We start from the raw sequence: 18,033 nt of genomic DNA on the forward strand, positions 1-18,033 counted from the left end.
TTCTTTTTTCCTACGGTAGTTCTAGCATTGCTTGGACTTATGTTTTGGGTCATTATCATTATCATCACAAGCGACTTTGAGTCCATGAAAAGCGCTATATAAATTCAATTTATTATTATTATTATTATTATTATTATTATTATTATTATTATTATTATTATTATCTTGCTGTAGGATGAACCCCTGACCAACTAGGCGCATACCAGAGGGTACTGCATGGTGCTGCAAAATGCTGTGGTAGCCGTTTTGGTTCAGGGTGCCTTTCACTCTGTACAAATCACTGACCCTGGATCCAGCAAAACAGCCCCAGACCATCATGCTTCCTCCTCCATGTTTGACAGTTGAGATGTCACACACTGAGGAACCATCCTTTCGCCTACTCGACGGCGTACAAAAATCCTGCATGATAAACCAAAGATTTCAATTTTGATTCATCAGTCCATAGCACCTTCTTCCAGTCTTCAGTAGTCCATTGATGATGTTTCTTGGCCCAGGCAAGCCTCTTTTTCTTATTCTGACGTCTTAGCAATGGCTTTCTTGCTGCAACTCGACCTATCAAACCTGCAGCTCCAAGTCTTCTCTTTCCAGCTGAAACTGAGACTTGCTTATTACGACCACTATTAAGCCTTGCTTGAAGCTGTTGTCCTGTGAGCCGCCTATCACGCAAGCTGTTGACTCTCAGAAACTTGTCTTCTGATTCTGTTGTGGCTTTGGATCTGCCAGACCTCTTCCTGTCATAGTTTCCCCCAGTTTCTAAGTGCCTTTTGATGGTGAAGAATACTGTACTCACTGACACCTTAACTTTCTTCGCAATTTCTCTGTAGGAAAGACCAACATTCTTAAGTGTTATGTTGGTCTGTCTCTCTTCCATTGTTAATTGCCTTTTTCCCACCATTTTTATAACAACACACTACTTTCTGCAGTACAATACTGTTCAAATAATGCTCACGAGGGTACGGTACCACAGTGTGTTCCAACAATACTTTTATACAAACAGAGGGGGTTGTAAGTAATCCAGACAAGTTGGAACACGTGGGAATTGGTAGCACCAACTTTCAAAGCTTGATCAACCTCCATTGCTGCAGAACAGCTTTACGTTGTTAACCCATTTCTTGTTACCTGAAAAAGGCCTTTTTGTAAAATATTGAAATGTACATTATTTTTCAGTTTTGGGGAACCTTACTTTTTTTTTAACCTCAGGCAGGTCACCACTTACCTTTGTACCATTTCAAGCTATTCATTGTACTTGAACTGCTAAACTTCCAATAAAAAACAAAAAAAATTGGGGTGTTCTAAAACTTTTGACCGGCAGTGTACTTTAAAAGAACACTCACTGGATTGATTCAGCTGCATTACAACATTTATTCAATGCACATTCAAGTACAAAACAGCAGCTAAGCAACAAAGTTGTGGTTTGATTTAACTGTAGAAAATGACATGGAAAAATATAAAAATAAATAAAAAGTAAAACCACATTTCTGTGAGCTAATTCTATGCACGTAACAATCTCCCAATATTAAACAGGTAAATACCTGATAACTACAGAACTTTAGTGCATGCGAAATCATTGCATTTATGATCAAAACTGAAAGAACAACAAATGCTTTTGTGTCCCAAAGTGAGCAGTCCAAGGATTAAACCAACACAGAGAAAAACATCACTCCTTGGGGTTTGCATTTGTACTACATTACAACTATTAAAGTTTTCCCAAAACACAAATGTAAACAGGACAACCTTTCTAGGTTCTTTTCTGACATTATCATCTAATAACAACTAACAACTTAAATAACGTAAATAAGCGAGAACAGTTGCAAGAAAGCATCAAACTTTCTCTGATAACAGGAGAACATTAATGGCTGCAAAGCAATGCTGTTAAGTGTATTTGCCATGCATTTTTGGTAATCCAAATGCAATGTATATGTAAGCCCAAACAACAGACAAACTGCCTGAGGCAAGTTTTTAATATGATCCATGACAATACCTCCCTCCAGAATGATGGCAGTGGAGATGGGCTGGAGGTCCACTGAGCTTTGACCCTTGTGAGGACTATCTTCACCGATAACTGTCCGCACACCAACAGTGATGCATTCTAGGGCCTCGTCTCTCGCTGTATACTACAAAGACAAACACATTCTTCAGCATTGCAATTTATCCTATTCGAAAACATTCAATTTTAGTGTAATGTTATTAGAGAATATGGCTTTAAATATGTGTTCACACTGGATTGTTACAAAACGGTCTGCACAAGGGTAAAATATTTACTCACCAAATGAGTGTGCCAAGCACAAGAATCACTGTTATGTTGAAAATAATTGCCGTTGAAGCGATGTTTAGGTCCAGCTCAATGAGGTCCAGCTCCACCTGGTCAGTTGCGGGTAGACCTGTTCGAGTCGCGATTCACTCGGATCTTTAACCCGAGTCTTTAAATTGACTCACGAATCACGAGTCTCTAGCATCATTAACCCGGTTCAGTTTAGTCCTACTACAATTCAATCTAAAATGATAACAGCGCCACACACAAACCTCTTGCAACATTAGCTTCTACTATTCCTAGCCATCTTAGCTGCAAAAAGCTTTATAACTTACAATTTCGTAGGCAACAGCAACTCCACAAGTCAACTCAAGCGCCTGAGTGAGCAGAGAGACAGTCCCGACCCGCAGACTCAGAGCTGGAAGCTCGCACACCATGGGATTCACTCGAGAACTCACAAGCCCTCGTTGACTCGTGAGTTGTTGGTGATTCATGAGTTTTCTTGCGCGAATCAGCCGGCTATATGAGTGGATCTGATTCAGTTGAGCGAGTGAAATCTCTCCTTGAGCTCAGAGTAAAGCAAATCCACAACAAAAGCCATTCTTTTACTTCTGAAATAACACACAATGTTCTGCACGTAGCCTAGTAGTAGTATAGTAGTAAATGTAGTATATTAAAATGCAATTAGGTCGAGCAGACAACTCATGTTTTTTTTTGTCTTCACAAAACTTTATTATTCAAGTACAGATACACATACACATTGAAAACATGAAATGCATACATACAGTACATACATGAAAAAGGGGCGCATGGAATTTACATTAAAGAGGTTGTAAGTCATTGTAAATGTTCAGAGTCCAGATGGTTTTCTTATTTGTCGGTCCTATTAAAGTTACAAAATATAATTCCATGTCATTTTTAAATGAATATTCGGTTTTCTTTCAGACCATTTACATTTATGGATATAACGTTTTCCAAATAAAATTAAAAGATTCTAAATGAAAACATGGCATTTTATCCAAATCAAAAGCTCGCCTTGGATGTAGCATACAATACTGCCTCAAGTGATTCAAGTGACTCGCACAACCCAGATCAGTTTAGTGAGTGACTCAGAATAACCCGAATCCTAAAAAGGAATCGAGTTTGCCAGGCCTAGTTGCGGGCATGATGTGACAGGTGCCGTCTAGCATAGAGAGGACTGATCTGCGCATGCCAACAGTTCAAAAACTTACATTTTCTAAATGAATCCAGCTCAAGTAGAATGAGCTAGTAAGACTTTTCATCCTCAAAGTACAAGTAACTTACTAAAAGCGAGTGTTAATAGCAGGTTGATAAAAACTCATTAAGGTCAAATTACTATTTTTAAGTAAATACCATGTTTGCATTTACAGTAATGCACTCATATCTGCACTCGACTCACATTGTCGCAAAGTGACACATGCGCAACTCACATCTGCACTCGACTAACATCGGGTATTGACACCAACGTACTCACGCACCATCAGGCAGCTTCTTCCTCCTGGAAACCTGAAAACATTGAATGGACTGAGACAACTCTGCTGTGATAGTTGCACCTGTGTTTAACAAGTCAAACTGTCTCTTGTGCAAAAGTCTCATTGCATTTAACATTATGAATTTACATCTTTCAGATTTCTATCAGCCAAAAACAGCTGGTGAAGTTTGCTCAGCTCTGCAGGTGAACTGACTTCTAGTGTGTCCATCCTCCACAGGATCTCTTCAGAGGCCTGTACTACGAAGCAAGATTTGGGGTTAACTTCAGGTTCAACCCGGGGTTTTCTGTATAACGACAGTGGATCAATTGTTACCGGGTTCAATCGCCGTGGTAACTTATGCTGAACACCTAACCTGGTCAGGAGCAGGTTATGTTGGAGATTAGAGATCAACTGGTAAAAGCACCTCCTACCGACCAATCAATACTGGGTTGATAACGGCGTCACCGTTCTTAGAAGATCAGGTGGAGCTCGATACGCAGAGAGAGAGAGAGAGAGAGAGAGAGAGAGAGAGAGAGAGAGAAGTGCGCTCAGAAAAGTTAAAACCTTTAGAGACCGACAACCCAGTTAAAATTCCCTGATGGGTATTTTTATGAAAGATAGATTTTCAGCGGCAGTAATTATGTATAGACTATTTATCGGCTTCTTGAGCCGTGTGTTGCCAATGCATACATCGGTTTGAATTATGTTTTTATATTTTATTTTCTCTCACGATCGCTTACCACTGCCAGGGTTGCAACTGAAATAATCGGCTAAAGCAATGACAGTTTATGGAAAGCACAAGTGTAATTATGGTCAGATCTTGTGCCTGACTGATGGGGAAGTGATATTGATAAGCCTTGTGATTTGCGGGCGTCGGCTATTTTTTTGCCATCTTTCCTTCCTGTTTTATGAAGCAGCGACTGTAAAATCATGTTTGCGATTGGTCACCATGTGCAAACCTCGCCTCTTTTATGTGAACGCGCGTTGCTGGATTGGGAAACCCTGGGTTGACTGAACAATTTGATAACCACCGTCGTGACACAGATTATGTGGGACCGCGGTTGTTAGGTTAGGTGAATCCGGGTAACTGAAAGAAATCTAGGGTATGTTGATCTTGATTCGTAGTGCAGGCCTCTGGTCATTTTAAACGTGACAACAACATATGAAGGAGAAGGAACTGTCTAACCAGACACCTAAATTTTTGTACACGGCCACATTTTCTAATTCCAACCCATTAAGCGTGGTAATGCTAATCAGGTTCCCAGCAGCAAGAGCCACATTATGTATAGGAAGAAAAGAGTCGGCCCGAGAATCAAGCCTTGTGGCACCCCCATAGAGACAACCATAGGTCCAGACAACAGGCCCTCAGATTTAACGCACTACATTTATAGGCGACCAAAATGTTCCAGTTGACTTTGCTGAAGTGAAAACACACAGTGAGAGGGTCAAAGTTTAAGATAAAAACACGGACAACAGCGGAAACACAAGTTGAGTCTATTTTAATGTCCACAGTGTTAGCATGGTCAGCATCGCAAAGCCTCTGTCCTGATCAACAGGTCCTAAAGCATCCCCTGCTTTATTGTCTGTTTTAAAATAAAAGGGACCATAATTTACATCATGCTGTTCTGAAGAAGACTTGAAACTATCGATTGAGATCACAAACTCATTAAAGCTGCAAACAGGGATGGACGGGCCCTTGCATCTCCCCACGGGTCGGGGTAACCGATGAGGCATAGGTCCATATCTTCGATGTTTCACATTCGGTATTGCGCTGTTGCTGACGGAAATTCCACCAGATTTCACTCATGATGTCCGTCCCCTTCCTCTTTCTTTGTGTTGGCGTTCTAACCTCCACTGGATGTCTGAGGACTATGGTTAACTGCTCCTCAGATCTCTGCAGGGTAAATCCAGACAGCTAGCTAGACTATCTGTCCAATCTAAGTTTTCTGTCGCACGACTAAAACTACTTTTGAACGTACACATGTTCCACCAAAACAAGTTCCTTCCTGAGACTATTTAGCAGAGGCACCATGGCTCCGTCCAATGCTTAGCACAGCCCAAAACGATTGTGATTGGTTTAAAGAAATACCAATAAACCAGAGTACATTTTTCTCCCAACCAGGAATGCTGTGCGGACTAGCCAGACCTTCCTCCGCAGCGCTGTGGAGGAAAGTCTAGTAAAGCGAGACTTCCGACGGGGCATTGTCCTAGATGGCTGAGCATTTTTTAGATACGAGTTCGACTTTTTTTCCTGGCATTGAAAAGAGTGCAAATAATAAATAATAATAATAACGATACGCAATGAATGATAAACAGTTCATGAGTTATGAAAGATTCTTAGCAAACTGTGACCATAAAAGGAACTCTCTGCTGAGTGCTACGATGCCTTGCACAAGTGTCTACGAGAAACGTTTAATTAGTTATGAAAATGAGCTAAAGTATAAGGGTGGCACACCAACCCAGTCTTACGGCAGTTTGTGAAATGGTTACGTTATTTATCTATGGATCAATCTATGGATGGGTGTACCCAGACACGTTTCTCTTGTTTTTGTCGCGGTGGTCAGCATGATTTTTAAACTAATGTATTTCAATGGGAAGCATCTTTCGTGAATCACAGCACGACTATGGTAGAGAGTAGTATGAAATGTCGAAAATCCGCTGAGGTTGGTTGGGGTGAATGTGTGAAACAACAAAGGACTTTCACCCAGAAAACCGGGGATCGTGTCCCAGCATGTGATGTGTCCTTTTCTTTCCATTTCATGAACTGCCATGAGACCGTGTTGGGCACACACGTATTGGGTGCAAACCTAAGAGTTTTTTTTGTAAGCCTTAACATGTTACATATGACTATTAATACATTAATATAATAACAGTTTTGTTTTTCACTCTTTGTCCTCAGAGTGTTGATATGTCTGCTGTCAGCAGTCTGCTGACTGAAGATCAGTTTCTCTGCTCCATCTGTCTGAATGTGTTCACAGATCCAGTCACCATACCATGTGGACACAACTTCTGTAAAGCCTGCATCACTGATCACTGGGATATTGATGTCCCGTGTCAGTGTCCTACCTGTAGAAAAGGTTACAACACGAAACCTGAGCTGCAGGTCAATGATGTGATCTCTGAGATGGCTGCTAAGTTCAGACAGTCAGCTCAACAGAAAGCAAAAGAAGTTCCCCGTGACGTCTACTCTGGATCCAAATTGGAAACCTGGATGTTCTTCCTGGTGTGTCTGATGTGTGTCTTCATGGCCTGGATGGTGTCAGAACAAAAGAAACATGATTTTGTTCCTCTGAAAGAAGAATATGAAGCAAAGAAACTTGAGCTGTCCAAGACACAGGCTGAAATTCTGCAGATGATCCAGAAGGAGATCAAACACTCAATGGAGCTCAGTAAGGAAGACACAAACAGACAAATCTCAACCGCTGTCAAGGAGTCCTTGAAGGAGGAGTCTTTCGAGAGAAGACAGGCCGAGCACATCGAGATGATCAAAGAGAAGACAAGAAGGACAGAGAAACTAGCTGAAGGCTTCAACAAAGAGCTGAAACAGGAAATCTGTGAGCTGCAGAAGAGAAACACTGAGGTGGAGCAGCTCTACAAGGCTCAGCAGGAGAAACTCAGGAAACCGATCATGAAACTGTTCCCTGAGTCTGATCTGAAGAGGGTCCAGCAGTATGAAGTGGATGTGACTCTTGATCCTGATACAGCATATCCCTACCTCATCCTGTCTGATGATGGGAAACAAGTACATGATAGTGATGTGACGAAGAATCTCCCAGACAATCCAGAGAGATTTGATACTGGTGTTGTTGTCTTAGCAAAACAGAGTTTCTCTTCAGGAAGATTTTATTTCGAGGTTCAGGTTAAAGAGAAGACTGAGTGGACTTTAGGAGTGGCCAGTGAGTCGGTCAACCGGAAGGGACAAATCATACTGATCCCACATTATGGTTACTGGATGATATGGTTGTGGAATGTCAATGTCTACAAAGATCTTGCTGGCCCTCCATTCCTTCTGTCTCTGAAGTCTTGGCCTCAGAAGGTGGGGGTGTTTGTGGATTATGAGGAGGGTCTGGTCTCCTTTTATGACGTTGAGGCTGAAGCTCTGATGTACTCGTTTACTGGCTGCTCCTTCACTGAGAAACTCTACCCATTCTTCAGTCCTAGTCCTAAGTATGGTGGTAAAAACTCTGACCCTCTGATCATCTCTCCTGTCAGTCACTGAGTAGAACAAAATGTTACATTTATGAAATCGTAGAAAAAAAGAGGCTGCAGAACATCCATGAGAATCAATTTTTTTTTTTTTTTTTTTATCATGACAGTTGACATTTAGTGCACTTTTTTGAGACAGCTTTCTCCATTTTCACATAAAAATCTCACACAAATTTCACACCTGATTAAAAGTCAATGAACAAGTCGCTCTTCATGAGGAAAAAACTAAGCTAACTTTAAAATATAAGGACGGCGATTCACAGTGTTTAAATTACAGGAAGATCAGCAAATTTGTTTTTAATATTTTGTATATTAGCTCTCATCAGTTTAAAGTGTATTCAGTAATTCATGGGTTATTTTTCAAGTTTTCCAACTAATTTTGAATCCATATTTTGGAAAATTGTTGGTATTCATTTAAACTTTTTAATTGTGATTTTAATTGTTGTGCTTCTCGGAAATATTTTCATTTTGCTCACCTTTCTTTATAAAATGCTCATAAAATGTAACTACCTTACATAATAAAGTTTACTTTCAACATTTTAAAGACCTTTGTTCATGTTTTGTTATAACTAGTTTGATGTCAGTCTGTCGTTCCATACTAAACTATCTCAACAACTATCAGATTGTCATGAAATCTTTAAGGATTGTATAATTGTAACAACTTGTATGCCTTGTTTATATATTAAATGCATCATTTGCCCGACAGAAACTAACTTTCATCTATACTGCGTACTTGTATAGTGACTGGTTGACAATAAAGTTGTCTTTTACATTTCATACACTATAAAAAATGCTGGGTTGAATTTTTAACCCAACCATAAGGTTGCTTGAGTTGGGTCAATTGTTTGGGTTGTTTGCTACAATTTATATAGCACAGACCATACATAGGAGCTGTGGTCTTAGGGTCTTAGGTGCCTCAAGGGGCGGTAACCCACGAACACCGTGGTGGACACCGGTGGTCAGGGAAGCCGTCCGACTGAAGAAGGAGTCTTTCCGGGATATGTTATCCCGGAGGACTCCGGAGGCAGTTGCAGGGTACCGAAGGGCCCGAAGGGCTGCAGCCTCTGCCGTGAAAGAGGCAAAGCAGCGGGTGTGGGAGAAGTTTGGAGAAGACATGGAGAAGGACTTTCGGTCGGCACCAAAGTGCTTCTGGAAAACTGTTCACCACCTCAGGAGGGGGAAGCGGGGAACCATCCAAGCTGTGTACAGTAAGGATGGGACACTGTTGACCTCAACTGAGGAGGTAATAGGGCGGTGGAAGGAGCACTTTGAGGAAATCCTGAATCCGACTAATACGCCCTCTATGTTAGAGGCAGAGCTGGAGGATGACGGGGGATTGTCGTCGATTTCCAAGGCGGAAGTCACTGATGTAGTCAAACAACTCCACAGTGGCAAAGCCCCAGGGATTGATGAGATCCGTCCAGAAATTCTCAAGGCTCTGGGTGTGGAGGGGCTGTCTTGGTTGACACGTCTCTTCAACATTGCGTGGAAGTCTGGAACAGTGCCAAAGGAGTGGCAGACTGGGGTGGTGGTTCCTCTTTTTAAAAAGGGGGACCAGAGGGTGTGTGCCAACTACAGGGGTATCACACTTCTCAGCCTCCCTGGTAAAGTCTACTCCAAGGTGCTGGAAAGGAGGGTTCGGCCAATAGTCGAACCTCGGGTTGAGGAGGAACAATGCGGATTCCGTCCTGGTCGTGGAACAACGGACCAGATCTTCACTCTCGCAAGGATCCTGGAGGGAGCCTGGGAGTATGCCCAACCGGTCTACATGTGTTTTATGGATTTGGAGAAGGTGTATGACCGGGTCCCCCGGGAGATACTGTGGGAGGTGCTGCGGGAGTATGGGGAGAGGGGGTCTCTACTCAGGGCCATCCAATCTCTGTACGACCAAAGTGAGAGCTGTGTCCGGGTTCTCGGCAGTAAGTCGGACTCGTTTCAGGTGAGGGTTGCGCTTTGTCACCAATCCTGTTTGTAATATTTATGGACAGGATATCGAGGCGTAGTCGGGCTGGAGAGGGGTTGCAGTTCGGTGGGCTGGGGATCTCATCGCTGCTCTTTGCAGATGATGTGGTCCTGATGGCATCATCGGCCTGTGACCTTCAGCACTCACTGGATCGGTTCGCAGCCGAGTGTGAAGCGGTTGGGATGAGGATCAGCACCTCTAAAACGGAGGCCATGGTTCTCAGCAGGAAACTGATGGAATGCCTTCTCCAGGTAGGGAATGAGTCCTTACCCCAAGTGAAGGAGTTCAAGTACCTTGGGGTTTTGTTCGCGAGTGAGGGGACAATGGAGCGGGAGATTGGTCGGAGAATCGGCGCAGCGGGTGCGGTATTACATTCCATCTATCGCACCATTGTGACGAAAAGAGAGCTGAGCCAGAAGGCAAAGCTCTCGATCTACTGGTCAGTTTTCGTTCCTACCCTCACCTATGAATCATGAAGGCTGGGTCATGACTGAAAGAACGAGATCCAGGGTACAAGCGGCCGAAATGGGTTTCCTCCGGGGGGTGGCTGGCGTCTCCCTTAGAGATAGGGTGAGAAGCTCAGTCATCCGTGGGGAGCTCGGAGTAGAGCCGCTGCTCCTTTGCGTCGAAAGGAGCCAGTTGAGGTGGTTCGGGCATCTGGTGAGGATGCCCCTGGGCGCCTCCCTAGGGAGGTGTTCCAGGCGCGCCCAGCTGGGAGGAGGCCTGGGGAAGACCCAGGACTAGGTGGAGGGATTATATCTCCAACCTGGCCTGGGAACGCCTCGGGATCCCTCAGTCGGAGCTGGTTAATGTTGCTCGGGAAAGGGAAGTTTGGGGTCCCCTGCTGGAGCTGCTCCCCCCCGACCCGACACCGGATATAATTTTTTAGGGGGGGGGGGGGGGGGGGGTGGGTGGGTTGGTTGGGGGGGGGTGGGTTTTTTGTGTTGTTGTGTTCACCCATTTTGTGGTTTTTTTGGGGGGCAAAAAAAAAAAAATTTTTTTAAAGTCGTATTTCTGTATGATGTTACTGTAATATCACATTGTGTGTTTGTACATTACTGTAAACTAACCAATTAGTCTGATCTAAATGGATGCTGAAACAAAAAAAGCTGATAGCTAATCACATGATAGAGGAAACGATGAGCTGAACTTTGGATCACTGTTGGTTCATAAAAGACACTGAAGATACAATAATTACAATAATAAATCTTTCACTGACCTCTGCTGTAATGGTGTGTTCCATGGGATTAAATTAATCTTTTATCAGAACATATGTTGATGATAAAAGCTCACGTACAAAGCTGCAGTAAGAGGTGGAGCAAGACGGAGGAAAGCTTTAGTTTATATTATCAGATAAAACTGAACATTTGTCTTCAGCAGAGCTGCAGTCAAGACCAGTTTCTGTTTTCTCTGTTAAGGAAATTGAACAGGGTTCTTCAGGATTTTCTCTAACCAACACTGGTGAGTACAGATGATCATATTCACTGAGTATAACAACCAGTGTTGACACAAAGATTCAGCTGTACTTACATTCATAATGACAGTCGCCAAATCAAGTTTAAAGTGCAACATACACTTTGACTTTTGTCCTCAGAGTGCCGATATGTCTGCTGACAGCTGTGTGCTGACTAAAGATCAGTTTCTCTGCTCCATCTGTCTGGATGTGTTCACTGATCCAGTCTGGACACAACTTCTGCAAAATCTGTATCACTAAACACTGGAATATTAATGTTCCCTATAAGTGTCCCAACTGTAGAGAGATTTTCTACACAAAACCTGAGCTGCAGGTCAACACTTTTATCTCTGAGATGACTGCTCAGTTCCATCAGTTCCAAGCAGCAGCAGCTCAGAAAAACAAAAGTCCAAATCAAAAGAAGTTCCCCCTGACGTCTACTCAGGAACCAAACCGAAGACCTGGATGTTCTTCCTTGTGTGTCTGATGTTTGTCTTCATGGTCTGGATGGTTTCAGACCAAAAGAAACATCTTGTTGGTCCTCTGAAAGAAGAATATGAAGCAAAGAAAGCTGAGCTGTGGAAGACAGGGGCTGAAATTATGCAGTTGATCCAGAAGAGACGACTGAAGATTCAGGAGATCAAACACTCAGTGGAGCTCAGTGATGAAGATGCTGACAGAGAGATAGCAGAAGGTGTTCAGGTCATCACTGCTCTGAAGGAGTCTGTTGAGAGAAGCCTGGCCAAGTTCATGATGATGACCCTAGGGAAGCAGATGACAAAAGAGAAAAGAGCCGAAGGCTTCTTCAAAGAGCTGGAACAGGAAATCTCTGAGCTGCAGAAGATAAGCACTGAGGTGGAGCAGCTCTTACAGTCTGAAGACCACAAACACCTCCTCCAGAGCTCATGTCCCTGAAAACTGTTCCACCCACCAAGGACTGGACAGAAGTCAATGTCCGTCCACCTTCATATGAGGGGATTGTGAGGAGAGCTGTGACTCAGCTGGAGGAGACGCTCAGTAAACACATCATGAAACTGCTCCCTGAGTCTGATCTGAAGAGGGTCCAGCACTATGAAGTAGATGTTACTCTTGATCCTGATACAGCTAATCCCTGGCTCATCCTGTCTGATGATGGAAAACAAGTACATGATAGTGATGTGTGGAAGAATCTCCCAGACAATCCAGAGAGATTTGATTCTTGTGTTAATGTCTTAGCAAAGCAAAGTTTCTCTTCAGGAAGATTTTATTACGAGGTTCAGGTTAAAGGGAAGACTGAGTGGACTTTAGGAGTGGTAGGAGAGTCGGTCAGCAGGAAGGGAAAAATCACACTGAGCCTTCAGAAGGGTTACTGGACGATAGTGTTGAGGAATGACAATGAGTACCTCGCTGCTGCTGGCCCTGATGTCCATCTATCTCTGAAGTCTCAGCCTCAGAAGGTGGGGGTGTTTGTGGATTATGAAGAGGGTCTGGTCTCCTTTTATGACGTTGATGCTGCAGCTCTTATCTACTCCTTTACTGGCTGCTCCACTGAAAAATTCTACTTATTCTTCAGTCCCAGTCTTAACTATGGTGGTAAAAACTCTGCCCCTCTGATCATCTCTCCTGTCAGTTACTAAGTAGAACATAAATGATATATTAAAAAAAGATACATTTTCTTTAATTGCCATAAAACTTTCCATATCATTTCTTTAGATTCTGAGTAGAGAAAGAGATCCAAGTCCAATCCATCCAAAGGGTAAAAAGGGGAGGCAAAGATACTGCAGGAGGTGAATTAAAGTTAAAATGTCAATTTCTCAGATTCATAAATCAGTGAAATGTGAACACACAGACATGAAACATGTACATGATTAATTGTGACTTTCTCTTCCTGAGGCTACTTTATCTCTGATGTTAATCGTGAATCTGTTAAATAAAAAAGGGACTGAGGAACTTGCCTAAGCATTAAAAAAAAAAAACGTAATATCAAATGAATCCAGTAATAGTTGTCTGTACAACCATGGGTACACAGCAAACAGGAGCTTCTGACAGATTATTCAGCACACTATGATGGAGACAGATTTCTCCATTTTCACACGAGTTAACTTTCATGCCAAGCCGATTAGAAATTAAAGTTGAGGAACAGCTCAACTTTAAAGTAAGAGGACGTTGCTTCAGACAGGATTTAAATTACAGAAAGATCAGCTACTTGGCTGTTGATAACTTGTTTGAGATCATGTTCATATGGGGTCACATTCCCACAATTCTATTTTTTTTTTACTTTTTCAAATATATGACATCTGTTAAACAGGGAAAGGTGAACGAAGGATACTTGAAACAGCATGTCAATTCCCACCAAATCCCCACCCACCCGCAACCCAACCCAGATCAGATCCGAACCAGATGGGGACAGACAACACAGACCCATACACACAGACACACACCAGCACAACATCCAAAAGACGAAAAATAAACAGATAAACAAGTACATAAACTAATTAAGAGAAATGCAGGAAGAGAGAGAAGGGGAGGCAGCTGACATCGAGTGGAGGGGTCTAGGAGGAACTCAGTCCTCCAAGTCAGGAAATAAGCTGAGGGAGTCAACTAATTATAGGAAAGGGTTCCATGTCTCTAGGAATGTCGAGATACAGCCTTTCAGACATGATCTGAGCTTCTCAAGCTTCAAGTTGTCGAGCACTTCTTTAATCCAACGGTCGTGTGTAGGGGGCGGGGGAAACCTCCAGTTGAGCAAGATCAGTCTCTGGGCTAGCAGAGATGTAAACGCCAGGGTCCGCCTCAGTGCAACAGGGAGGTCAGCGTCTAGGGGTATAATGTGATCACAGGCTCTACTCATGGTGTCAAAAATGGTCATCCAGAAATTTGTTAATTTAGGGCAAGACCAGAACATATGAGTATGGTTGGCAGGAGACTGGTTACACCTGTTACAGGCATCCCAGACAGTGGGGTATATTTTAGACAATTTTGCGTTTTTGTAGTGGACTTTATGAAGGACCTTGGATTATATTAGGCCATGACGAGCACATATGGAGGAAGAGTGAACCATGGCCAGGACACGGTCCCATTGCTGGTCCGTTCAGATCGCCCCCCCCCCCCACCCCATGCAGCTTTAGTCAAAGTACGAGGGTTCGCGGAGGCCGAGCACAGCAAATCATATAAAACAGAAACGCATTTCTATCGCCAGGAGGGAATCAGTCAGGGTGTCGGGGGAGCGGTTTGGAAAGTGGGGGAATGTCTTCTTGACAAAGTCCCTAATGTGGAAAAAGCGAAAGAGGTGTGACTTACATGAGTCATAAAGGGAAGAGAGCTCTGTGAAGGACGCAAATATGCCATCCTTGTATAGGTCTTTGACACCAACGACACCATTACTGTGCAAGGCCCTGAATGCCAAGTCTGAACTTGAAGGTGTAAAGACATGGTTTTTGAGCAGTGGGGTCAAGACTGAAGGGCCCTGTAAGCCAAAGTTTTTCCTAACCTAAATCCAGATCTTGAGCAAGAAGGATACAATCAGGCATGTGCCCACAGATGTTGAAGGCAGAGGGAGTTGAGAGCAGAGGACCGACCGCAGTGAAAGGTGTGAACTCGCCCTATCCAAATATACCCAGACAGCCAGTGAGGCGCAGTCATCACTCATCCAGTATAGGAGTTTCTGCAAATTAGCTGCCCAGTAGTATTGTCTGAAGTCAGGGAGTGCCTGACATAATGTCCTGTATAACATAAAACTTTAAACACTGTAGACCCCTGTCCCACTTTTTGGAGCATGCATGAGGCAGGACATGATGTGGATTAAACTGTGATCATGTATCTGGTTTGTAATTTGGTCGAACTACCAAGTATCCCGCCATTCCTTAAATTTGTCTTCAGATTTCGGCGTCACTTCTTACCGACAGAAGCTCCTAAAACTAGTTGTCTCTCCAGTTAGACATTCTCATTGCTGTCTTTAAGGCGTCTTATTCTTTATCCTTGTTGTTTTTTGTATGTCCGGTAGCGCCAGCCACATGATAGAACCTCATCAACATCTCCACTTTTCACTATTGGAATGTCTGTTTTTATTTTACAATTCAAATTTTAAATATTTGTTGACAGCCCTAGTAAAGTTTATAAATGGAGTTTGCTAATGTCTGTTTTTTTTTGTTGCTTTGTGACAATGCATTATTGTAATACAATGTAAATTTTAATGTAATAAATTCAATATTAAATGATAGTTCTTTTTGAGAAGCAAACTACCATCAATAATGTACATAACATACTTTATCAAAACATGTTTTATTTTGAAAAATATTCAAGGATCTCTTCAATAAAGGTTACCAATTTCTGTATTATAGTTTTACCAATAGGGTCTTGAAAATGTCTGTAGTTTTCCAATTAAATCCACATCTTTAAAGGTTTTGTTCTCAGACTCTGAGCCAGAAATGTCCACTTCAGCAGCACCTACATACACCAAACCTTCCACTTTCAATCCTATCGTTATTCTGAAGTTTTATACACTGGGATTTGTTAAGATTCTATAAACAAAAAAATCTAATGTCCGCAAAACTGCTTTAAATTCCCATATTTAATATAAATGCAACGTTTCGACCCTACTGGGTCTTCTTCAGACAAAATTTGTTAAGATTCGCCATATAAATAAAAAACACTTAAACTCTATAACCAAAAAATTTGGTTTTAAAAATAAAAGAGCTGTAGGTTACAGTTTTGCGCAGGTATGTGCAAAAGTTGACAGTATGAAGTATAAAGAGTATACAGGTCCATCAATAATTTTCTGATGCTGACGCATATACATGACGCATATATAGGAAACGGTGAGCTGAACTTTGGACGATTTTTGTGTCCTCATAAAAGCACTAGATAGTAGATAGTTTGTTTCTGAAAATCTTTTACTGGCGTTAATCTTTTACCAAGAGTTATCTATCTGTAATGACTGGTGATGAAAGCTCGCAGGCAGAGCAACACGGCATGAGGAGGAGAGCTTCAATTTCAGATGATCATAGACAAGAGAACATTTGTCTTCAGCAGAGCTGCAGTCACAACCAGTTTCTCCATTTTAGGTCAAGAAGTGTCAAGAGTTCATTCAGATCTTCTCTTATAAACACTGGTGAGTACAGATTATCATATTTACTGAAATTAAGAACCAGCATTGACACAAAGATTCAGCTCTATACCCTTTCATAACGACAGTCGCCAAATTAAACCAGAACTGCAAGCAGTTATGACTCAAGCCTCAGAGGGTCATGGCAAACAAGAACCTTAAGGCTCTGACATACCAACCCGATTATCGGCCGTTGGACAGTCTGGCGAGGTCGGTGAGTTGAGTCTGTTCGGTGTGTTCCATGCCATCGTGGCAAACAAGGACCTTAGGTTTTGCGTTGATTGCATTTACTTTGGACTAGATATGCAAAAGTTTTTTTGGTTGCTAGCTGCAAAAATGTGTTTGTTCAAATATTTGCAAATTTTTTGACTAAGCAAAATTCTTATCATAACTTTTTTCAGGTCCATCTGATGATTCTTATGCACAGTTTCAGGCTGATCAGGCGAAAATCCCAGGAGGAGTTGGAAAAAGTAGGATTTGAACATTTTGCGGACAACAAATCTGCAGCGGAAATGGGCATGGCCTACGTCATGTGATTCAGCTTCATTCAAGGAACGCGTGGATGTAAGATTAAAATGTTTGATGTGTAATGTGGGAGTTATAGTCCAAAATGCATCTGCCTTTATTATAATGCACCTGGTAATCCACTTGTATAATTTTTGGTATGTGAGGTGGATTAAGCATTGTACATCTACCCGGTAAAGTCGTTCACAAATCCTGGATAATACCTTCAAATTTTGTATAAAATCGCATGAACCCTTCATGAGATATAAGCTTTTCATATTTGTAGCGCCCCCTAATGGCTGATATTCGCCAAATTTAGTCCAGAGCCTCAGAGGGTCATGGCAACCAAGAAACTTAAGTTTTGTGTTGATAGCATTTACTTTGTACGAGATATTCAAAAGTTCTTGTTTTGGTTGCTATCTACAGAAATTTGTTCATTCGTAATTTGCGCAATTCTGAACTGAGCAAAAATCTTTTTATGCCCATCTGAAGATATTTATGCAATGTTTCAGGCAGATTGGGTGAAAACCACAGGAGGTAGAAAAAAGTAGGTTTTACACATTTCGCGATTTTGAGAAATAAGTCTACGCGCAAATGGGAGAGACCAATGTCAGCTGAGTTCCCAGCACCGCTGGTACTGAGAGCCATATTGCCTTGCATTCGCTGGCTCCCAGTCCCCTCAGGTTTGGAACCCCTAACTAAAGTGCAACATGACTAAACTGTGACTCAGATTGTCAATGTGTCTGTTGAGCTGAACTTTGGATCATTGTTGGGTCATAAAAGGCACTAAAGATACAATACATTTTCCCATATCTTTCACTGACCTACTTTGTAATGGTATGTTCCATGGGATTAAATTAATCTTTTACCAGAAGTTATGTTGATGATAAAAGTACAAAAGTATGAGTACTGTACAAGAGGCGGAGCAAGAAGGAGGAAAACTTTAGTGTATATTATCAGATAAAACTGAACATTTGCCTTCAGCCGAGCTGCAGTCAAGACCAGTTTCTCTTTTCTCTGTCAAGGAAATTGAACAGGGTTCTTCAGGATTTTCTCTAACCAACACTGGTGAGTACAGAT

At 42.2% G+C, this 18,033-nt stretch overlaps 2 protein-coding genes and 1 pseudogene across 4 annotated transcripts in view; all 3 read left to right on the forward strand.

The window, feature by feature from the left end:
- The window catches only part of LOC120563334 (E3 ubiquitin-protein ligase TRIM21-like), a 32,703-nt gene that overhangs the window by 12,415 nt on the left and 2,255 nt on the right, over positions 1–18,033 (forward strand). The window contains exons 2-4 of one of the 3 annotated variants that reach the window (XM_039807439.1): positions 16,409–16,455; positions 16,851–17,013; positions 17,938–18,021. The gene's annotated coding sequence lies outside the window, so the exon portion shown is untranslated. Of the gene's footprint in view, positions 1–16,335; positions 16,456–16,850; positions 17,014–17,937; positions 18,022–18,033 lie in introns of those variants that run through there. The other 2 variants (XM_039807437.1, XM_039807438.1) reach the window with 2 other exon arrangements.
- On the forward strand, positions 6,653–7,963 carry LOC120563333 (E3 ubiquitin-protein ligase TRIM21-like). The gene has a single exon (XM_039807436.1). The coding sequence runs from the start codon at positions 6,653–6,655 to the stop codon at positions 7,961–7,963; it is 1,311 nt and encodes a 436-aa protein (XP_039663370.1).
- Positions 11,517–12,982, forward strand: LOC120563332 (annotated as a pseudogene).

Source organism: Perca fluviatilis, chromosome 8 (assembly GCF_010015445.1).
Source record: "Perca fluviatilis chromosome 8, GENO_Pfluv_1.0, whole genome shotgun sequence".
Classification (NCBI taxonomy): Eukaryota; Metazoa; Chordata; class Actinopteri; order Perciformes; family Percidae; genus Perca; species Perca fluviatilis.